General features: G+C 58.2%; 1 protein-coding gene across 1 annotated transcript; it reads right to left on the bottom strand.

Moving 5' to 3' along the window:
* Nucleotides 1-1806: 1806 nt before the first annotated feature.
* Nucleotides 1807-23227, bottom strand: IGHMBP2 (immunoglobulin mu DNA binding protein 2). Its single transcript, XM_036763845.1, has 15 exons — nt 23117-23227; nt 22334-22503; nt 21444-21636; nt 20065-20162; nt 18486-18649; nt 15307-15501; nt 13804-13951; nt 13405-13579; nt 12662-12844; nt 12032-12150; nt 10159-10253; nt 9767-9890; nt 7711-8586; nt 4830-5002; nt 1807-2281 (listed from the first exon to the last, which is right to left on the bottom strand). Exons 1-15 carry the CDS (start codon nt 23194-23196, stop codon nt 2090-2092), a joined length of 2985 nt encoding a protein of 994 aa, XP_036619740.1. The 5' UTR covers nt 23197-23227; the 3' UTR covers nt 1807-2089.
* Nucleotides 23228-23247: the final 20 nt, after the last annotated feature.

Here is a 23247-nt window from a genome sequence, read left to right as displayed (position 1 = left end):
GAAAGCATGTGGTGACTCCTCCGGCAATGCCGGCACCGAGTGGAGCCACACTACTTAATGTAGACATGAGGCTCATCAGTGTGGGAATCGAGGCATCGCTGCCTCCCAGCTGGGTGAGGGAGGAAGAGAAATCAGCAATGGCCCTCTGGGTTACAGTCAAAGAGAGCTGGGAAACAGCCAGGCTGGGCCCCCAGAGGAGGGGGTCCAGCTCGGGAAGGACAGGGCGGCTGCATGCAGGCCCCCCACTCCCCAGAGGATGGGCTCACATCCAAATTGACATGGCCTTGCCACAGACCCATCCAGGCAGCTGATGATGGCATGTCCAGTCCTTCCCAAAGGGCTAAAGAAAGTGTGATGTCTGACAATGACGTCTGGCTCAAGACTGGCCTCCCCTAGCTCTGGTATATCCTGCCCGACCCTGGCTCTAAGGCTGCGCCAGGAACCAGCAACCTACACTTTCCCAACAGGGCAACTTGGGTGGGAAATGGCAAAGTTTCACATTCCAACCATCAGCCCTGACTCTTGAAGGGTTCAGCATGGCTGGAGATCACATGAACATGTGTAAACAGGGCTAGACAGAAAGTCTTTAGAGGCCAGAGTTCTCATTATATGTTGCTTAGTTTAGTTGAACCTGCTTTTTCCTCTTTAATCTTTGTTATAAGGAGTGGCTGTTTGGGAGAGGTGACACACTGGGAAATGTGAGTGTTGGAAAACTAGACACCAATAAAAGTTTATTTTTAAAAACTATTTAGGGGCTCTTTCCGCCGTCTTGCAACACCGCCACCATGGTGCACATGAATGTCCTGGCAGATACTCTCAAAAGTACCAACAATCCAGAAGAGCGAGGAAAACACCGCCCAGTTTGTAACTGATGATGACGCGTGACTGTTGGCGAATCTGAGACCACTGATAGGCACAGAGCAGGAAAAACCGTTGTGAACCTCAGCCCCAGACTTGACATTCAATCGAAAGATCTGGAGAAGTGGCCACCAACCTGTCCATTTGGTTCGTTGTGCTTACAGCCTCGGCTGGCATCATGGACCATGAGGAGGCAAGGCAAAAACCCAGGAGGAAAAATCATGGGATTCGTCTAAGGGTGTAAAACATACATACAAATAAAACTCTCCAATGGACAAAACATACAAACTATTTCAGAGTACTAACAAAAAAGCCAATGCCGGTTCTACACTTGGAAAAGATGGGACCAGGACCAGGACCAGAACGAGGCACTCCGGCCTTCTCTGCCAGCCTTCCGCAGACTGCCCCCAAGCAGCACCCTCATCCAGGTTACATCCTTGTTGCTGGGGTCCAGCCTCAACCCTGTGGCCTCCACAGATGGCTCAGGCTCCTGGATCCTCCAACATGATCCTAGAAGTGACCACCAGAAACTGTCACCATTAACTGGTGTTTGCCAGAGATCCAGGGGGCATAGGTGACATTCAATTATATTAAATGTTGATTTTAATAAATCATGCAAAAGAAATTCCGTGTAAAAGGGAAGGTCCCAGGGCTCCAGATTCCATCATGTCCCTGACCAGACAATGACAGACAGGAGAAGGATCTCTCAGGTGAGGGGAGTCACCCTCTCTGCACCTGACTGGACCACTGAGTTCAGTGACTAGCCCAGGGTCACCCAGCCAGGATGGGTCCAAGCTGGAGCTGGACCCCAGGCCTTCCTGGTTCTGAGACTGACTCACTAGCAGTCCCAAGAAGGTTCTAGAACACAAGTGCAGAGGGTGGCTCAAGGGCCCCTTCCCTCTTCCTGGTCCTCCATCACTGCCCCTCGACCCCATCAAGCCAAACCTGTCAAGTGTTTCAGAGATTTTATTTAGCTCCTTTCACTCAGGGCATTTTCTCCTCCACCTCCTGTCAAGCAGTAAGGTTGATGCCCAGAAACCCAAAGGACGGCTGGCTGGCCACCATGGATACCCAGACACACACACCCCAGGTCCAGCTGTACCCTGTCACCCCACTCTCGTGTGACCGTGAACGCCAACCCAATGGCCCAGGCTGGGCAGCTCCTCTGGCGGAGGGGGCCAAAGAGGGAGAGAAGCCAGAGGTGGGGAGGTGGTCCTCTGGACACTGCTCCTCACTTGTCCTTTTTTTTGCTTTTCCTCTGGCTACTCAGCTCCACAAGTTTCTGGTCCAGCCTTTTCTGGAGGTGGACTCTCTTCACGGGGTCTACAGACTTGTTCTTTGTCCCACTGCCGGCATACAGGATCCCTTCTCTGCTAATTCTCTGGCGGGCCTGAGCACGTGCCCTCTCGCCACATCCATGGACCTGGGGAGACAAGGCACTTACCTAAGTGCAGGACTCTGACATCCGGCCCTGTCCACCCAGAGGCCCTGGAACGTGGGAGCTGCCAAGCCCTCCCACCCTCTGGGTCCCCAAAGAAGCCAGCAGTCGGCAGGCGGGGGCGGGGTGCTCTGCAGACACAACTGACCCATCAGGGCTGTGGCTTCGCACCCATGAGGGTCCCTTCCACCTCCCACAAGCTCACACTCAGGCTGCCCTCCCTCCAACACTTCCCCATCATCTGTATCACACATCTGCTCATGTTCCAGAATGGCCATGCACGCCCAGAAAGCATCTCCCTGCCACCCTCTTCTCCCATCTCAACTGAGTCCTCACGACTGCATATCAAAAGCCTCCTTCTTCCTTAACTGACTCTGTCCTGTGCCCCTTGAAGACAGTTCCCAAATTTCTGTCACTCTCACCATGCCTGATGCCACTGGAAAACGAGCTGTCTGCGGTGGGGGGGCTCCCACCTCCAGGCCCAGAGACATCCTCATGCACCGTCCTCCTCCTCTGTGGAAGGGGCCCTTCCAGCCAAGGAAACTACCTGCTCCTGACCCTCGGCCCCTCCCAGGCCCGGCCTCCTCCATCAGCACCATCACCTGGCTCAGGCCCCATCCCCTCAAGCTACTGTCCAGGATCTTGTTTCCCTGGCATTGCCAAGCCACTCCTTCACCCTCCAGCTCACCCGCCCCGTGGCGGGTCTGAAACTGCCCTGTCCAAGCTCACCAACAGCGCCTTCCCCGCTGGGGCCGACAGCCGTGGTTCTGCCTCCCTCCTCATTCGCCTTCACAGCTTCAGACGCTACCGGCCACAGCGTCTTCCTGGGCAGGTACGCCTCCCTTGTCTGCCCACACCAGAGACTCTCTCCGGGTCCTCCTCAGTTTCCTTCCTCTCCCCATGCCCCAGTCTGTCTCTGAGGGATCTCATCAGGATTCAATTATCTCCATGGAAACAACTCCATGTCGGTCCTGCTCAGAGGTCCTACCACGAGCTCAAACTCCCTATAGCCACAACAGAGCTGACCCCCTTCTCCCCCCATCCTAGCTCGCCTGATCAGGCCAATCCAGGCTATCTTTGAGCCCACACAGTCCCTGCTGGACATGGGGACCTCACTACCTCTGGGCCTGGGTGAGTGGAAGGGCCTCCCACCTGGTCTCTGGGGTCACTGCTAGGACAACAGAAAGACGAGATGGTTCCCGAGGCACATTGAGGTTGCCCCTCCCCCCCACTGATGACTCAACTGTCCACTACCTTCTAACACCATCAGGACCAAAGCAAACCCCTCCAATGCAACAGCACACCTCTCCTCTCATCACTCAACCATTCAATAAGCATTTATTAAGTGCCTGCTGTGTGCAGGGCAGTGTCCTAGGCACTGGGATAAGGACAAAACCAAAACCAGTCCCTGCCCTCGAGGCATTCGGGACCCTCGGCAGAGGGGGGCCTCCAGCACCCTGGGCACACCCAACCACACCAGGGGCCCCAGGAGCTGGGCCTGCCTGTTACCATTTTCCTGTCTCTCTCTGCTGCTGGTGGAGCCAAGGTGGGCGTAGCTGCCCTGAACTGCTCCTCCCCCATGAGGGGCTTCTCTGTGCAGCCCTGGGAACCGGGTAACCACTCCTGTTATCACCATGAGCAGTGCAAAAGTAAAAAGGCCGGAGGAGCTGGAGCCAAGCAGCAGCCAGGATGTGTCCACAGCCCTCGGGCTGTTCTCAGGCTGCTCTGGTCCCACTCCCAAGAGCTCAGACGGCTGGAGAAGCAACATCCGAGGAACTGACGGGTCATAGGAAGACCCTCACCTCTCTCCAACAGTGAACAAACCCTTCCCCATCCCGCTTCAGATGTGGAAACGGAATGCCCCTGAAGCATCTTCACTTGGGGGTGCCCCCATCTGGCACCCTCACAGAGTTCTGCCCCCAGTTTTCTTAGCACCATTCCTGATCAGCCTCTTTATTCAGGGTCTCCCAGCATCTGAGGTAGGTGGGCTTCTAGGCTTCCCCACTGCCCCAGAAAAGTGAGGACAGATGCCGACAGAGGCCGCCCTCCTATATCCCAGCAATCAGCAGAGTCCTGGCCAGCCAGCTTGTGTGGGCCTACAGGGAAGGAGCGGCCACCAGCCCCTCAAACAGCCTGCAAGACCACTTTCATTGACCTGGCCCCGTACGAACCTGCCCCTGCTGTCTAATTCCTCACCATACCATGAAAAAAAGGATATTTTCTATCAAGAAGTTTTCGGTTCCTACACCCGAGCAAAGATGCCCACTTGAGGCATGAGGGAATGATGGGCGCCACCTCCCTCTCTGCCCAGGGGGTCGGTCCAAGGCCAAGGACTCGATCCCAAGGCTGGGGTGTGAGCAGGTCCCCTATGCCTAGCACAGGTCCCCCTCCCAGGATCAGCTTTACACAAACACCAACCGTGGTCAAACCTCTAACAAATAAATAAAAAGTGCCCAAAGCTGACACTCCAGCCAGAAAGTGACTGAGGCCTGTGCACCCCCACCCCGCCAGGCCCCCAGGGCCAGGCTTCTACCTCAGGGATGTGATGGCTTAGGCAGAAGCGCTGACCGCAGAGTGAGCAGAGCTGGCCCAAGGTCACCACGCTGGCCCTGCACCTGGGGAACCCACAGGTGTTATCAGCTTTGATGGCGGCACAGACCAAAGCCTCAAAGTCTTCCTCGGCTGCGCAATTCTCTCCCGTGAGCCCTGTGGGAAACACCAGGGAGTTAGACAGGAAAAGGGACCAGACACTAGCCCAAGTCTCTGCCGGTTAGGTCCCCGTTCAGGGGAACGAAGACGGCCACGAGAAAACATGCCTGCCCCTTTCATGGTGACAGGCGGGTGGCCCACATCGATGTACAAGGACCGGCCATGCAACCCTCCCATGTGGTTCCTTTGTTACAAGAGGAGCCTGGGGGTGGGGGGGTGAAAAGTCCGAAAATGACTGTGATGTCAAGAAGAAGGGCTACAGCCACAGGATTCCCAGCTGTTTTTGCGCCAAAGGTCTTCAGGCAAGGCCTCCTGTGGGCATGAGGGCCTTGGCTTCTGACTTTGGGAAGGGTCCCGGATGCGCAGGCTCAGAGACAGCTACCCTCATGTCAGCATCAGTTCCACGTCTGCTGGCTAAGCCAGAGAGGCCGCAATCTGCATTGAAGGAGAGTCCTCACAATGACAAAGCCTCTGATCTCTAAGGAGCCGAAGCCTTGCGGGCCCCTGGCCGCACCCTGGACATCTACTTGGGCTAGAAAAAGGCAGCTCTCCTTCACTCCACGCTGGCATGTAAAGGACTAACCATTAACTAGAAGCCTCAGTGGCCAGCTCCATGAAGGCAGCCACCTCTGGTGACCTTGCCCTCTAGAAAGTGCCCTGGGCGTGCAGAGGACCAGAGTCCAGTGTGGCACTGAGGCCGCTGGGGCTGTCCAGCCTTCTCTGAGGCAAAGCTGCTTCTGCCTTGCCCTCAGTCAAATGATCCGATGACGCTGAAATAACATTGTAAGCAACAGGACCTTTTCCTGAGGTGCTGAGAGGGGCTGAGGGCAAAGCCAAACGGCCAACGTCAGACTGCCCGGAGCAGAAAGGTCTCGCGGGGTGGGGGGGGGGGCAGGGAGGTTCAAGATCTCTTCTTGTCTCCTCTCTGGGAGCCAACGGTCACCTGTGAAAGAGACTGAATCTGGAAAGAGCCAAGAGGCAGCCAAGCCCAAACCTGCTGGTCCAGCTGGAGAGTGGAGGTGAGGCCAAGTTCGGTAAGTATGGGGGCCCCGGGCCCCTACCCTCTCCAACCACTGATCTCAGCTGGAATGGACACTCCAGAGGTGTGGCCACCATGCCCTTTGGGGTGCCTGGCTGACCAACAAAGGCCCTAGGTGGGGGCCCTCATCAATATCGCCCAATCTGATGCCTATGACCACAGGCCCGCTGGCTTTGAGTCTCACTGCCAGCACTGCCCGTCTCTAGCCTGCAAGCAGGTGTTCAGAGTGCTCGGCGGCTCCTCATTCATTTGACAGTGATAGATCTGATGTCCCCCTCGCGATGCCTGCCCCAGTGGCCCAGGGTGGGCACAGCAGGAGGGTCCATGAGGAGAGGCCCCAGCCCAGGCAGGAAGCCACTGAGGAAGCTTCTGTATGGGGTTCCTGCCTCAGCGGGGTGTCCCCCCCACCCCACCCCAGCACCACCTTTCAGGGGCCATTCATTTTGCTGAATTTGCCTGTCTTTTCCTCCCTTTTTATGCTTTACCGTAAAGGCCTGGGGGGACCCCAGTCACAGAGGCAAACACAGGGATGTGAAGACAAAAGGTGTCAATCAAAAGCCTCTAGAAAGGCGAGTCTCCTGCTCAGCAGCCACCCCGGGCCTGCCCTCTGCTCCATTCAGATGTACAGAACGACCCTGGGAGATGACGTGGCACCCATTTCACTGAAGAAGAAACTGAGGCTGAGGCGGAAAGTGATGGGCTCATGGGCCAACAGCTTGTAAGCAGACAGGAGCCATGTCCACAAGGATGGACTCAGACGCTTCTCCCAGGGGAGGGTCAGGATGTGCCCAGCCCTGTGCCCCCCAACCCCCAATCAACTCCTACCCCCAGAGACCCCTCTCCCTCACCCTTGGGAAGCTTGGGCCTGCCCAGGGAATGCTCAGCCCCCTGATTCTTGGCTCCTTGGCTCATTTACTTAGGACGGCCTCGTGTGCCTCCTTGCACAGGCCTAGGCACTCAACAGGCCACATGGACACCAGCCTGAGTCTCCAGTGCAGACATGAGTGACAGACGTGGTCCCCAGTGGCAGACCTCCTCCTGGCCTGTGTGTGTCTATGCGCACATGTGTCCACATATGCCTATGACCCAAGACTCCAAGAACAAAGAGTGGGCGGCAGCTGCTTAGACAAACGCCCCAAGTCAGACTGGAGTGTGGGCTTCTGCTCAGGCCTGCAGTGTAGACCTGCAGGGGGGCAGCTGAGATGGAGCACAGCACTGCCTCTGGGCCTCAGGTTCCCCATCAGGAAGCCTGAGCCTCCTTCCCCCTGCCACCAGGATCTGTGAGAAGCCTGTCCTTAGACAGACCCCGGGGCCCTGTGAGGGACAATCACGAACCCCTGACCATTTCACCGTTAACAGCACTAACCTGGCAAAATTAATTCCACTGAATTCCCAATTTCCTGTCCCGGGGAGAAGACTCCCACTCAGGCCCCAGAAGAGAGCATCTAAAAATGAGGCCATCACTTGGAAAGGCAGCACCTGGGGACCCTCACCAGGCCTGCCTGGGGCGGAGCCACTCATTGTTAGGTGGGTGCGAAGGACCAAAACCTCACTGTTCCTGGACAACACATGTCCCTTACGTGAAGCTTCCTGGCCATCGACCCAGAAACCACCCCCAGGAGAGGGGGTGAGCTCCCCATCCTCTCTGGTAGCTCCAAGGCCTCACCTCTCCTCTCCTTTCCCTTCTTCCTTCCTGACATCTTTGGTGCCCTGGAGCTGGCAGAATCTTGGCTCTCTCTGGCCAGCGGGCCGGGCCCGGCTTTCCCCCTCTGTCCTCCTTCCCGGTGTGGGGCCTTCTGATTTAGACTGTCCCCAGGGCTGCTGGGGGTGCCCTGCTCGCCCAGGGCCAGGCCTGGCATTCCTGGGCCCAGGCTCCTGGGCTGGGGCTCCCGCCCCTCACTGTCTGTCCCTGCTGAAGAAGGTGCCACAGTGGCAACAGCGGGGGTGGGGGGGGCAGTGACTGTGGTGGGCGTGGTGGTAGCCCCTTTTTTGCGCACAGAGATGTATCTCTCTTTCCCTTCACCAACACTCTCATGCTTCAGCCCATGCTCCTCAGCCAGCTGATGGACCAGCATTCTGTCGTGAGAATTCAGAGACACAGGGAACTCGAGAAGGGTCTTGCTGCTCTCCAGGAAATCCACAATCATGGTTCTGAAGTGCTCCCTAGCGCCCTCAGGCTGGCCACCACCACTCACCCCAGAGCCCTTCGGTGTTGGGCGTGAGGGCCCGCTTCTGCCACACTTCCCAGGCCCTCGGGCCTTTTGGCTTTCCTGGTGAGGTCTGGGCTGGGCAGAGTCCCCAGGCTTCCTGCCCACCTGCCTGGTGCCCTGAAAGCCTTCATGTGAGTAGTTGTCAGGGACAATGTCATCGAGGTACTCAAAGGCTGTGCGGACTTCGCCTCTCAGAGTGAAATAATCCACCAGCTTCTTCAAGAAGGCGTCATTGCTGATGGTTCGGGAATCACAGACGATTGCCACGTGGCGCCGGGCACGAGTGACCGCCACATTGATCCTTCGGTCCTCCGCCAGGAAACCAACCTCACCTAAAAACAATCGCAGAACAGGGTGAACAGCTGAGGTCACAGACAGGAAGAACTGAACCCAGGGAGTGTCCCTGTGCCCTTTCTGAGGTCAGGGGCCCAAGCTGGTGCCCGCTTCTGCACTGCACTGTCCCCTCCAGGCTCCCCAGGGCGAGACCCCAGCCCTTGGTCTGTAACTGTCAGACACAGCCCGAGCAACACTGCCCACCACAGCTCCCTGGTGGACAAGAAGCTCCAGAAGGGAAGAGGGGACCGGCCAGCTGTGGGACAGAGCACCACACACAGTGAGTGAACCTTCCTCAGTTTTTGTGGGATGACTATCTCCTGGCCAGGAGGAGGGCAAGACAGTCACCCCCACAAATCTGTCCCAAGTGAGAGCTCCCCCACCTCAGGATGGTGCATCCACAGAGACAACAGCCTGAATTCTGGCCGTCCTATGTCAGGGGATCATGGAGGCTCCTTCCAGCCCGTCAGGACAAGCCACTTTTGACTAGAACTGAGTCAAAGCAACCAACTCCTGCCTCCACAGAGGGCAGGGTAGGGGCTCTATGAGGACCTTCCAACTTGTCCAGTTCAGATGTCTGCATTATTGATAACCATCTTTTGTGGGTGCCTGTGCTCCCCTTGACCCCCACTCCCCATAAGAACCTCTCTAGTGGGAGCTGGGAGAAGGCCAAGCCCACCTGTCCAGAGTGGGCCTCGCCCCTCCGCGTTTCCTCATCTGCCCAGAGGACAGACCCTGGCCCACCCTGCACCTTAGGAACGGGGTCCCACAGCACAAGGTGGTGGGGGACAGGCCTCAAGCCCAACTCTCTCTCTCTAACACAACCTCTCCCTTGGAGGTCTCCACACTGTCTGTAGGGCCCATCACCATTCCCTCAGGACCAGCCCATCCCAGAAACATCCTCCTGGACACGGGCCTGAGGTGGAAGCTGGGGAGCCGTCTTAATTCCCTGCCACCCTTCTCAAACCTCATGTTCAGAGAGGAAGGCCTGCAGCCCTGCCTGGAGCCGATACGAAGGAAAGAAAACTAGTGCTGCCTCTGACTGCGTCCTCTCATCTCGGATCTGTCCTGGATCAGTCCAAAAGCCCTTTCTTGTCCTCATCCCACAAAAGTCACGCCTCCCGCGTGAAGAGCCCTTTCAGCTGCCACTCCCAAAGCAACTGGAGCAAGCTCTCATACCCTTTCGGTTGGACCTCACAAAGGACAGGATGACTGCCTCCTTCTCTCGTCCTTGAAAGCCGTCTACAGATCTGATCTCCAGTTGAGGATATTTAGAGGAAAGCTCCTGCCTAAGCAGGTCCACCTGAACCATGGAGACCCCAAGTCAGGCCCTGCCAGCACAAGAGGCCACTGTGCTCCCTGCCCTGGGGCCTGCAGGGGGGAGGGGGGAGGTTTCCTTGAAGGATTCCTGCAGGAAACCATCGTGACAGCCATGGGGCCATCCATCCCTGCTGGCGGTAAGCACCGCCCACCCTCAGGCCATGCCTTGGTCCACAGTACCACCTACACAGGGCGGGCCCTTAGGAAGCCCCTCTACCACCCACTCATGGAGGCCCTGGCAAGTGTCTCACCTGCAGGTTGTACGGAGCGATGACAGCAACATCACCTACTTGAACTCCAGCATCCACCAAGGCCTGGATGTGCAAACTAACAATCCGGACCTCACCTGGTGATAAAACACAGGGGCAAATGAGAGCAAGACCCTGAAAAATGGTGTGTGAGACCCCATGAAAACTGGCCCTGCCAAAAGGGAGGCTGGGCCACTCTCATGGCTCTTTGGAGGCTGGTGGTCTGGGACAGAGGACACCAAAGAAAGCCAGGCCAGTCCCGCCCCACCCTGCACCTGCTGTGCCTTTTTCTCCTCTGTCCTTGTACAATTCACAGATAACTAGGACACGTTAAGGCCGCCTGTCTGCCCGTCCGTCTGTCTGCCTATCAGCTCACTCTCGGCACACGAACACCCCCTCCCCCCGCGCCCACCGCCTTCTCCAGTCATACATGTCCTTGGCTTAAACTGCACAGAGTTATTAGTGCCAATTAATTAGGAATTGTCAGAAAATACAAGGTGGCAATTACTGACCTGGTTCCACTATGTGCAATGAATTCACTAAATATTTTCTTTTTTTTACGTAGGGGCCCACTGAGGCAAGAGCGTGGCTGAGGCCACTTCATTCAGAACTGAGGGGGATTCCCTCTTTAGGCAGCATTCCAGACACGTGATGGCAGGTGGGCAGGGATGGAACAAGACCATTAGCTCAGAAAGGGCAAGTGCGAATCCGGGCTCTGACCCCAGCTCTGCCACAGACTAGTGACGTGAACCAGGAGAAAGGCACATTTGGTGACACTTTGTGTGGAAAGGCCCGGAGACCCCGGGCACTGGAGAGAACCCACACTGGGAATGACTTGGCTCTTCTCAGCAATACAATGATCCAAGACGATCCCAAAGGACCAATGATGACGCCTGCTGTCCACCGCCAGACAATGAACTGATATTGCCTGAATACGGACTGGAGATCCATCCATCCGTCCATCCATCCATCCATCCATCCATCCATCCATCCATCCATCCATCCATCCTTCCTCCCTCCTTCCTTGCTTTTCCTCTCATTCAAGTCTCCTTGCACAAAATGACTAACGTGCAAACGTTTTACATAACCGCACTTGTACAACCCATATTGTCTCTGGGCAGGGTGGGGAGGGACAGAATTTGGAACTTGAAACTTTAAATAAAAACATTAAAAAATCAGGGGAAAAAAAGAGAAAGAGCCAAGCATCCAGCTGGGGCCAGTTCTGTTCCCCCTCGGATCACATGAGGCAGTGACTAAGAGCAGGGAATCGTCAATCACCTGGCCTGTGACAAGGCCAAGGTCTGAGCTGTGCTCGGAGGCCCAGCCCCCAGGGAACACACACTCAAAGGGGAATGAATCGAAGAGTGAATAACAGAGGAGTCCGAGGTTGGGGGCAGAGGGGGGACTGACATTACCAAAGATCTCAGGAGGAAGAAAACGTAATTAAAAATCTTGAGCATTAAGAGATAAACCAAGAGGGAAGGTACTAAAAGAAAAGACTGGGGCGTCGGGGTGAGGTTGAAGACCCCAGGCACCTGTGAGACAACACAGGCCGCGGGGGATGGCCGGACAAAGCCCCGATGACGACATGGGTGGTGCCGCCTCCACACTTTGCAGAGGTGAGGGTCTATGGGGGTGGAACGCTGGGGGCAGCATCAGACCTATCCAATGTGCTGGTTAGTTTTCCTGAAGAGCTGGGTTGTTTTTTTTCTCTTGTTTTAAGGGCTGGCTTTCTGGGAGGCAGAGGGAACACTGATACTGGGAAAGGCCACGTGATATCATGACTACAGACATCAATAAGGAATTGTTCTCAAAGGGAATTCTTCACAAAATCACCAGATGGTCCCACGCATGCAGACCACACCCACACACAAACCTGGGTTTCCCTTGGACTGCTCATCCTTGTCCTCCAGCTCCAGCAGGCCACAGCCAGCAGTGTCGATGAGCAGCAGGGGGACGCTTGTCTCTTCGCTAGGAGTGACCCCTGGCAGGTCCCTGGGACAGCAGGTGGACGTCAGTTAGGAGTGAAGCCCCAGCAGAGCCGCAACCAAGACCAGGGGGTCAAATGCGGGCAGACGCGGGGCCATGAAGCCAACCTGAGGGAGCCTGGAGCAGTGGGTTCCCTCGGCTTGAGGACGGGGCGTGAGCTATGCTTTGCTGCGTCTTCATTTATTTTCAAACTATTTCCTATTTTCATCTGGCTCAGAGGCGCCACGGGCTGTGTGCCCACGTTGGCCCGACCCACCCAGAATGGAGGAAAAGGCCAACAGCACCAAAGAGGAGGCTGCAGACTGGGAGAGAAGAGGCCCCGGCCTCCACCACAAACCTGAGGCAGACTCACTTTTCCCATCTGTACAGGCGTACAATGACACTCCTTTTCTGAAAATTATACCTAAAACACCCTTATCGTCACCCAAGTGATTACGTGCTGACTAAGGCACACTGAACTCTGCTTGCCAGGAGGAGGACAGCGCGCTTGGGACCACCTCTCCCAGGGCCCACTTACTTCAGAAGATGGCCGGCCACTGAGGGGTGGGCAGTGAGCTGTCCGTGGTACAGCTCCTCGGACGCCCACTGCATGATGGCCTGGTGCATGCGGTACTGGACCGTCAGCATCCTCACGACCTTCTGCCCGTGGTTCTCAATCAGGCGCTCCATTAGGCTGAGGGACAGACCCCCTTTGGCGGCTCTGCATCAGACAGAGGAAGCCCCCATGAAGCCAGGCTTGGCGGGAAGGGACAGGGAGCGGCGACACAGATCCTGCACTCCTAAACGTAACACAGGGAGACCCCAGGACTTGCCAGTTCAAATGAACTCAACAAACATTACGTAAGCATCTACTGTGAGCATACTACTGCTGGGGGGGGGGGGGAGGGCCTGGGGGATACAAAATCTAGGTAAGACCAAGCCCAAGTCCTCCTAAGCGGGTGTGGCTGTACGCAAAGAACATGTGACAACTAAAGAGATACAAGCAAAGTGCTCTGGGCCATGAGGGAGGCAGGGCCCAGCCAAAGGGGGGCCAGGAAAGACCCTAGAGCTCATTCCCTCCAACTACCCCCTCAGAGACCCTCAGCACAACCAGGGGTCAGTTCTAAGATACGCCTCTCTCATCGACGGCCCCGCCAGGCCGGCCCCCAGACACTGTGTGAGCTTCCCCTCTCAGCACCAGGAGCCGGCACACAGGGCAACCACCCCACGCCGACCAGCCAGGGCCCCTCCACCCAAGCCTCCCTGACAAGAGGATCTTACTGGTGGGACACGATGGTGGGAGGCAGCTGCTGGTGGTCTCCGGCCAGGATGCACTTTCTGGCCTTCAGCAGGGGGATCCAGCAGCTGGCTTCCAAGGCCTGGGCACACTCGTCGATCACCACCAAATCGAAGTGATCGTCAGGGAGCAGCTTCAGTGGGCCATCAGGGGAAGCACCTGATTCAAAGAGGCGCCGTCAGCCTCTGGCGAAGCTCTGGGACCCCCAGATGCCTGACAGCCTCAAGACAGGCAAACTGCAGAGAATGGGCGACCTTATCTTAGGACAAGGACCTTGAAGGGACACCGAGTCTGGGCCTCTGGAGGCACCCCTGGGTTTGCTGCCTCGCTCCTGCCACCCTGGCGGATGCCCTGACCCCGTGGGCACCTGCCTCAGGTCCCACCTGTGTTTGTGGCCAGGATGACGTCAGCCCAAGAGAGGCTCCCGAGCATGGCGGCTTCCTCTCTCTCCCTCAGCTCTCTCCTCAGCAGCTTCAGCTCACTTCGGCCGTAATCACTGTCTCTCTTGTCCAGGGACTTCTTGCTTTTCACCTGTTAACGGGAACAGATGCCTAATTCTCATCGGGGCTGTGGAGAGAGGGCGAAAGATTTACTCGGCTTCACTCACAAGTGGCCTCGCGCTCACTAGTGTGGGTGCTCCCTCCACAGGTAGAGATTGCCACCCATCTATGCCCTTCATCAGCCCCCCAAGTTGCTCGTGGCCTTCCTCATTTTCTCCCGAGGATGGTTATGAAAGGAGTTTGTTTGCAGTCTGTCTGTCTGTGCGCCCTTCCCTCTCTCCCAATCTTTTCTTTGATGGCATCCTTTACTCAGGACCTGCTCCACTCCACACACCCCCAGGCCCTGCCCCGCCATTCCCCCACCCCACCCCGCTACTCCCTGCAGCCCGGAAACAGCAAGGATCACGGCAGATATTCACAGAGCCCTTTACAGCCCACATCATCTCATTAAATTCTCAAGTGGACCCTAGGGAGGAAAGCCCCTCCCGAGTCTGTTTACAGAGGGTTCCCAGATGCCTCGCATCTCAAGGACCATGGCTCTGAAAGCCCTTCAGAACACGCCTGCCTCCACCTGAGACTCTCCCACCCATGCTCCAGCTCTAGGCTGCTGTTCCCCTATGCCCCTCATCCCCAGACTCCGGGCATTTGTACCGGTGGGCCCCCATTCCTGAAACACTCTCCCTTCTCCTCAGCCCTCCTGGCTTCCTCCAAGTCTCACCTTCCACGGTCAAGCCTTGCCCACCCCACTTCGCTGTCCACTTTATCCTTCCTGGAGCTTGCTGGCACAAAGCTGTTCTGTCTCCCTCATTAGATTGGGAGCTCTGAAGGCATCCAGGGCCTTACCTCAGCACTGAACACAGAACAGGCGGGAAATGTTTATTGACTAAGCAAAGGTGCGATGACTCGCCTAGAGTCACCTAGCTAGTGTTGGAGGCAGACTGAACTCAGGACTTCCTCAGTCAGAGGCCAGCACATCCCTCTGTAATGGTTTGGTAGAGGACGCCCTGATATCACATGGAAGCCATGTGAGGTAACAGATGGAGAAAGGCATAGACAGGGGCAAGATAAGGCCTGGGTTCCAATTCTGCTTCCTTCCCCTATCCCCCTGCCCTGGGCCACTGTGAGGATGGGATGAGGTCCCTTCAATCCAAGTGCTGGCCAGCTGTCAGCACCACCTGCCTCCTCCCAAGGCTGCAAAAGGAAATATCTCCACCCAATTTCTGGCGGGCCCAGTTATGCCCCAATGGTTCTCGCTCATTTAGGAGAGCCCAACTCCCTCTTTCTTCTTTGTTGTGACCCCACCCTTACAGTGGCCCCTGATGTGGACAGCTCACAACCCGGGGCTCCCCATCCCTGCTTCTGCCCCCGCTCACCCCCCACCAGGACCTGGTCGATGTCCTTCCGGATATCTGCCACAATCTGGGCCTGGTCACTGCGGGCCAAGACCGCGTCGAGGCAGTGGTGCTGGATGGTGTCCAGAAGGCGCGCTGGATGCCCGAGGCGGAGGACCCTCTGCTTCTGAGCGGCCAGCCTCTCCACCAAATTGTCCACAGCAATGTTGGAAGGGGCACAGCACAGGACCTGGGGCAGAAGATGACCCAATGAGTCTTGTCACAGGAGGGAGGCCAGGATGGGCAGAGCAGGACGCAGGAGCCCCACAACTTAATGGCGCACCCAAGTCTCCTTCTAAAAAACCAACCAAACATTTCCAAAATCACACCTGTCTCTCTAAAGAGCCATCAGGCACAAAACATCATAAAAGCGTTCATTTGATCTGTGAATGGAAATTTAAAACAGTATCGACACTAAACCAAAGCCCCCAATAACCAAGGGGAGGGAGGCCTGCACGTCTGGTCTCACGCTGTAATCTGATCAAGTTCAACTACATTACAATCTAATAAAATCAAAGAGCCAGCAAAGACCTTGCCAAGAGACCCCAAGCCCTTTCTCCTCTGGGGACATGGAGAGTGGAGGCAGCTGGCCCAGGGGGCACCGAGAACATGGCAGGGAGGAAGCCAAGGATTCCTGCCCTTTGCCCCAAGAGCAAAAGGAATCAATCGGAAAGGAGGAGGAGGAAGAGAAAGAAGAGGAAGAGGAGGAGCGGGAGGAGGAGAAGAGGAGGAAGAAGAGGAAGAGGAGGAGCGGGAGGAGGAGAAGGAGGAGGAGGAGGAGAAGGAGGCCTGCCTGGCGACCTTTGAATGCCAAGCATCTGAGGCTGGCCGATAGCCTTGCATAGGGCTCCACCGGCCAGGGCCACTTGGCTGATGACCATGAGAGATGTCCCCAGTTAAAGAAACCCAACAAAGGCCAGGAGATTTCAAGGGAGAATTCCTGCCCATGAAATTCAGCTTGTCTAACCTAGCTTCCAATTACCATGCACCACGGGCACCAAGCGCCCAGCAGCCAGGAGCGAGGACACCGGAAGAGGCTGCAGGCCGGGGTGCTCCTCTCTCACTCTCTCCATCAGCATCAGTCAGCACGGCGCTGCCACCCCCAAGAATGACCCGGCCCTGAGGCCCTGAGACGCTGGCTTACCCCACCCATGACAGGTAAGAGTAAACACTGCAGGGGTAATGGCCGAAGCTCTGGAGGCTGCCTCCCCATGACCAGGGGAGCTTGGAGCACCCGGCACCCCAAGATGGGGGCAGGAGCAGCTGTCAGGCTTCAGGCAGGGACAGAGAGAGCAGACAAGGGTGAATTCACAGCTCTCAGCACGGTGACTGCTCAGTGACAGCAGCCAGCATCCACAGAAGGATTTAAAGCCTGAGAAATGCTCCATAAGCAGCCCTTGATCCTCACAGCCACCCTGGGAGGCAGCTGCCATTAATATCCCTACTACACTGACGCAGAAACTGAGGCTGAGCTCGAGGATGTGTCTGAGGCAGGATCTGAACTCGGGTCCCGAACTCTCAGCCTCCAAGGCACCTGCTAAGCCACAGACAGGAAACAATGTCAGCGGTGGAAGCCCTGTCTGAACAGATCTAGAAAGCACCAAACGTGATCTCCAATGCAGCAAACAGAGAAAGGGCCACTTCCGAATTCAGCTAGGGAGGGCAAAGGTCAGCCACGACGGCCCAGATCTGAGAGGAAAGAGGAGGAAGAGAGCCTGCGGGGAGGTGGGGACATGCCGACTCAAGCTTCCAAATTGACTGTGGATTGAAAACGTGGCAGCAGGTCAGAGTAAAAACAGACTGACTGCGCCCACCGCTCAGAGTGCTAAGCTGCATATGGCCCCTGGTAGCCGGACCCCCCACCCAGAGAGCCTGGGACAAACAGGAAGGGCAGCAAAAGGCCCAGAACGGGCCGGATGCGCCCTCTGCCCTCCTCCTCCTCGAGGCCAGTGGCGTCTGCCACACCGGGACTCTAGACAAGTGAAGACAGGAAAAAGCCTCGAGGCCAAGAAAACAACGTAAGAATCATCAGACGGAAACAAGGAGAAAGGCACCAGCAACTCCCGAGGCACACGCTCCCTTTCCGGTCTCTGGGAAATGTTTATAAGAAGGGTCTACACGCAGACCAACTGGGCAGCCAGGTTCTCGAGGGAGGCTTCTCACACCATCCCACGGCTTCCCAAGCACACCAAGGACCACAAGGAGAAAAAACAGACACCATTTGTCACTTGGCAACTGCAGGTGACATTTGGAAAAGCCCCTGACTTGGCAGAGCAAAATGAAGCCTTAAAGGCTCTCCTGGGACCCGGTGCCAGCTGGGCATAAGTCACAGAGAGACAATGAGAACATTTGGTCTCCTCGTCCAGCAGGAAGCGGGATCGTCTGTGAGAAGGAAGGGCCTCCAGGGAGGGGCCTGATCTGAGAACACCACAGGGCAGCCTCTGCACTGTCCACGGCCACGACCGAGGGGACAGACAGACAGACCATGATGCACTCTGTCCATGTAATCATGTGACCAAAGAATGAAGCAAGACCCATCAGGACAGGCGCAAGACCCAGAAAGAAGAAAGAGGCGGGGATGGAAGACATTTTAAAATTACATGCAACTTTAGGTGACCTCAAACTGCTCCCTCTTCATCCTTTTGTCACAAATGTCTCTAGAAAATACAAATTGTGGATGGCCCAAAGAGAGAAGGGGACACACACACACACCCACACACCAATGGTGTAAGCAGGTGCCACGTGAGACCAAAGAGGAATTATCCACAACCACGGGCATCAGCGAGGAAACGGAAGACTGAGAAAGGAAGCAGACATCTCATAGCAAGAGACAACCGAGAACGAGGCCTCACAGGAGGCTGGCACAGACCACACGGAGAGAGTGGATGGGAAGAAATGGAAAGATCCGTGGAGGAGGCGGTGGCGTTTCGGTCTGTGGGGAGCACCTCTACTAACAGGACCGGGGTGCCACTGCATGAAAAGAGGGCCTCTCCACGTGCAGATGAAGTCTCACACCCACACTCAGACATCTACACATCCATTCACGCACTCTCACCCACTCACCCCCACTCTTACACACACCAATACACAACCACTCACGCCCACGCTTCTACACTCTCACTCACGGAGCCGCTCACGCTCACACTCCCATACCTACCCCGTTTGCGGGCTCACCTTCAGACCCCGCTGAACGGCTTGCAGGATGATCTCCACCACCGTCGTGGTCTTGCCAGTGCCGGGTGGGCCGTGGATGATGGCCAGCTCTTTCTGGGCCAGCGCAAAGCCGACGGCCTCTTTCTGTGATGCGTCCAGGGAGCCGTTGCAGAATGTCAGCGGTTCTAGGGAAAGGGTGGCCGGGTGCGGATCCCAGTCAGCCTCCCCACCCCCACGCCGGGCTGCACCACTCCCCGCACCCCATCTCCCTCTCCTGCCAGGTTCCCATGCAAACCCAGGCCCTCCTTCCCTGGCCAGATATCTCGCCTCCTCCTCAAAGGAGTCTGGGCCACCCCCCGGCCATCATCCTGCCTTCTACCAGGACTATCTTTCCTCCCTCATTAGACTGAGCTCTTCAAGGACACAGAGTCTTTACCGGGCCTCGCAGCTCCTACTCCCAGAACAAAGCCTGCCATGGTTTTATTTCTGTTCTACTGTCTCCCCACTTTCAGCGCTTCCCAAAACTGGGAAGGAAGAAGAATAATCAAATTCCTACGTGACAGGTCTAGGTAAAACCCCCACGACCCTGTGCTTCCTGTCCCTTGACTTAAAGCCATCGGCTCAAAGTGGCGGTTTGTGGAATCCTAACAGGCTTGCAGCTCCCTCTGTTTACAAACGAGTAAATCCCACCCAGTCACACGGTCCCGGCTGACCCTGACCTTCCTCATTCTTCCCAGCTCGCCAGGCTGCCACATGCACGCAAGCATGAGCGCGCATGCACACATACACAAAAACACACTGTCATCTCTCATTTGGTCGACAGTTATAATGAAGGCAGAACCAGCTCTTGATGCCAGAATCGCTATAAACGGAAGGTGACGGACACAGCTAATGAATCTGCTCCCTGCTCTGGGACCCAGACCTGTATACATTCAGAGGCGGCACAGACCTATCACGTAGCGAAATCACCAGTCTGGGATTAACTAAGATAAAGGAATATTTAACAGTCCAACCATAAGCCAAACTAGGAAGTCAGCCCCCAAAGTTTCACCCTGACTAAACATGCCGCTACAGCAGAATCCCCGGGGCATGCTGCGCACCAGCCGGGTGTGGGGCCAAAGGCTGGAGCTGCTGGGAAGGGTCAGCCCTGCCTTCCAGGCCTGGCAGGACGCTCACAAAAAACAACACACTGGGGCAGCTGGGTGGTGCAGTGGCTAGAACACCAGCCCTGAAGGGCCTGGGTTCAAATCTGGTTTCAGATACTTGACACTTACTAGCTATGTGACCTTGGGCAAGTCACTTAACCCTGACCACCTTGTAAAAGACAGACAAAAACAAAGAACTACGTGCTGTGGGAGCCCTGGCCTCCACTTTCACAGGGGGCTAATCGACAAGAAGTCCAGTTTGATCCCAAAAGCAACATGTCAGACGGATGTGTCTCGAGAAGTGCTCCCTGAGCCCCGGACTGGGCCCAACACAAGGCCTCGAATCAGCTCGGTCCTGGCCCACGAGGCACACGAGGCCCTTTGGGCCAGCTAATGGGGGCCTCCATGTGGAGTGAGCTCCCCGGCCCCGGGGAGAGGCGCCAAGCTGTTCTTACGTGTCGGGGCTGGGCTACTTGGCTCGGAGGAACAGAGAAGAACGTCTATGAGAGACGAGGCCGGACCCGAGGAATACTGGTTTAGGGCGATCAGAGCTCTGCCAACAGAAGACACCTAGATTAGGATTTCAGCGTGGACTGGACACCCCGGGGCCTAGGCTGGGGCTGCCGTCAGCCCCCGCCTCCCACCGTTCCGCGGGGACCCCTTCTTACGTCCACGCTCACAGCCCACCCTGCCCCCCCTTCACTGAGGATCAGAAGGGGCACCGATCAAAACCAAAAGTCACCAGACGTGTAACTTTTCCTTTTTTAAACTAAACCTGGCAGAAGAGAAAGGAGGGCACCCCGGATTGCTCATCACAGCTGCCAGAGACCCCGTGTAAGGCATCCATCTGACCAGGTCACTGCTCCTCTCAAACACCTTCCTCGGCTCCCCAGCGCCTCTAAGATAACATGCAGACCGCCCCACAATCAAGCTCCCCACTACCATTCCCCCCGCTCTTCCTCCAACCAAAGGAGCCTGCTAGAAGGTAAGCTGTCGTCTTGGCACGCCCAGCACCTGGTACAGCTCTTGGCACACGGTCGGCGCTCCAGAAATGTTTGTGCACTGAGGCACTGATTTCTTAGCTCCACCTGTCAAAGTGCTTTAACCCCCATCCTCCCTGTAGACACGAGCTGGGTGTCTCCCCCCACCCCCATCTCTCTCGCCTCTCCGCAGAAGGCTCGGGCTCCGTGGCCCAGGCCTGGCAGGGAGGCACCCGCTGGGGGTGGTCCCTCTGACCGCCCGCCCCGACGCTGCAGGCGCTCCATGAGAGGGACGCAGTTTCATTTTGTCCGCGCAGCACCAAAGCCTGACACACAGCAGGCACTCGATGAACGCTTACACCCTGGCTGCCCGCTGGACGTCTCAACCTCCGCGGGGAATAAAGGACCATGCAAACCCCGGCCTTCTGTCCTTCTCGACGCCGCCCAGCACCCCCCTCCGGTGCTCAGCAGGCTCCCGGGACCCCTCCAGGCTGCCTCCCCACCTCCCGCCCATCCCCCACCCCAGCAGGTCTGAGCAGGGCGCCCCGCCCCCAACACAAACCCCTCTAGCTCCCGCAGGCCCGGCCTCTGCACGCACTGCACCCCGCGCCTGGAGGACCCCCGCCTCCCTCTCGCTGCTTTCTACAGGAGGCTCCCCGTTATCGCTCTCCCGGCAGCCCTTGGGAGCGCCTCGTGTCCGTGTCCCCCCCCCCGGCGGGGCTCTGCAACCCCAGCACCAAGCAGAGACGGGCCGCTCCACGTTCGCTGCCCGAATCAAGGGTCAAAGGCAGGATCTGAACCCAGGGCCCAGCTAAGGGCCTCGGACCCGCCTCAGGGACACTCCAAGGCCTTACTTTTTGAGCCGCTGGTACGTGACGTCGTTGGCCAGCCTGAGCAGCCGGTAGAGGCCGTCCGGACCCGAGGCCAGCGCGGCCTCCTGCGCCTCCTCCAAGGCCACGGTGACAGCCCGCGGGGTGACCTGCGTCAGGATGCCCGTGGCCAGCAGGGTGGCGTCCGCAGTGCCCGGGTACAGGCCCACGATGTCGCCTGCGGAGAAGCGCCCGGAGGGGGCGGGTTCAAGGGGAGCTGCCCGAAAGGCCCGGGGGGGGGGGGGTTGGGGGCGGGGCTTGGGCAGGCAGCCCCTGCAAGGCTCCCCCCGCCAGCTGCCCCCCGCGCGGCCCCGGCTCTGGGCACCCCCCCCCGCCCCCCCCAGCTGTCCCCCCGCGCGGCCCCGGCTCTGGGCACCCCCCCCCCGCCCCCCCAGCTGTCCCCCCCCGCGGCCCCGGCTCTGGGCACCCCCCCCCCCCGCTCCCCCCAGCTGTCCCCCCGCGCGGCCCCGGCTCTGGGCACGCCCCCCCAGCTGCCCCCCCTGCAGGGCCCCAGCTCTGGGCCCACCCCCCCGCCCCCCCCAGCTGTCCCCCCGCGCGGCCCCGGCTCTGGGCACCCCCCCCCGCCCCCCCCAGCTGTCCCCCCGCGCGGCCCCGGCTCTGGGCACCCCCCCCGCCCCCCCCCAGCTGTCCCCCCCCCCGCGCGGCCCCGGCTCTGGGCACGCCCCCCCAGCTGCCCCCCCTGCAGGGCCCCAGCTCTGGGCCCACTCCCCCGCCCACCCCGTGATCCTGGGGCCTCTGGTATCGGCCCCTCCCCCACCCCCGCCAACGATCCCCACGCAGTCCGCGAAGGCCCCTCCAGGGGGCACAGACACAAGCGGCCCAGCCCGGCGGGGGGAGGGGGGGTCCCCACGTACCGGGCCCGAGGCTGTGGCTGGGCAGGGCGGCCGCGGGGTCCCGCCGGCCGGGCTCCAGCACCACGAGCAGCCGTCCGTACAGCCCGGTCCGCACGCCGGCCACGCGCAGCTTCAGCAGGCAGACGCCCCGGCGCTGCAGCTCCTGGGGGGCCAAGGCCTCCTGCCACGCCCTGGGGAGGGGAGAGCTGGGGAGGGGGGGCCCGGAGACCCCGATCCCGCCCCGCCCCCCAGGCCCCCGTGTCCTCGCTGCCCGGGAGGGGCTGGCCAGATAAGGGGCGACCCACGAGCCGCACGCTTGGGGGGGAGGGGCGGGCAGGACCGGCGCCTTCTGCTTCTTTGACTACCCAGGCCTGGCAGTACACCAACAAGCATTCATTAGGAGCCTGCTGTGTGCCGAGCCCTGCAGAGGGCCCCGCCCTCAGGGGGGTTGCCACGGAGCACAGAGGGCCGGGTCTGAATTCGAATCCAGCCTCAGACACTTCCTAGCTCTGCGACTCTGGACGAGTCACTTCATCCTGCTTGCCTCAGTTTCCTCATCTGTAAAATAAGCTGGGGAAGATAATGGCAAACCACCCTAGTGTCTGCCAAGAAAACCCCCAAGGGGGTCGGGGGGAGACAGACACGTCAAAGCCCCTTGGACGCCATTCACTCTTTTATTAAACACGTTTTATTCGTTACGTCCGTGACCCAGTCCCTCCTCAAGGGGAACGGCGGGGGGCACGGCCAGTGCAAAGGCCCGGTGGGGGGGAAGATGAATGGGGCGAGGGTCCCGGGGGTCGCTACCTCTTCTCCTGCACCTCCGCCTCCCGCTCCTGCTCCAGCAGCTCTAGCTGGCGGCTCACGAACTTCTCCACCGCAGCCATGACGCCGGCTCCGGCCGCCGCGCCGGAAGACCCGCCCTTCCGGAAGTGCCC

This window comes from Trichosurus vulpecula, chromosome 6 (assembly GCF_011100635.1).
Source record: "Trichosurus vulpecula isolate mTriVul1 chromosome 6, mTriVul1.pri, whole genome shotgun sequence".
NCBI classification, from domain to species: Eukaryota; Metazoa; Chordata; class Mammalia; order Diprotodontia; family Phalangeridae; genus Trichosurus; species Trichosurus vulpecula.
This window is presented reverse-complemented; position numbering and strand designations above follow the sequence as displayed.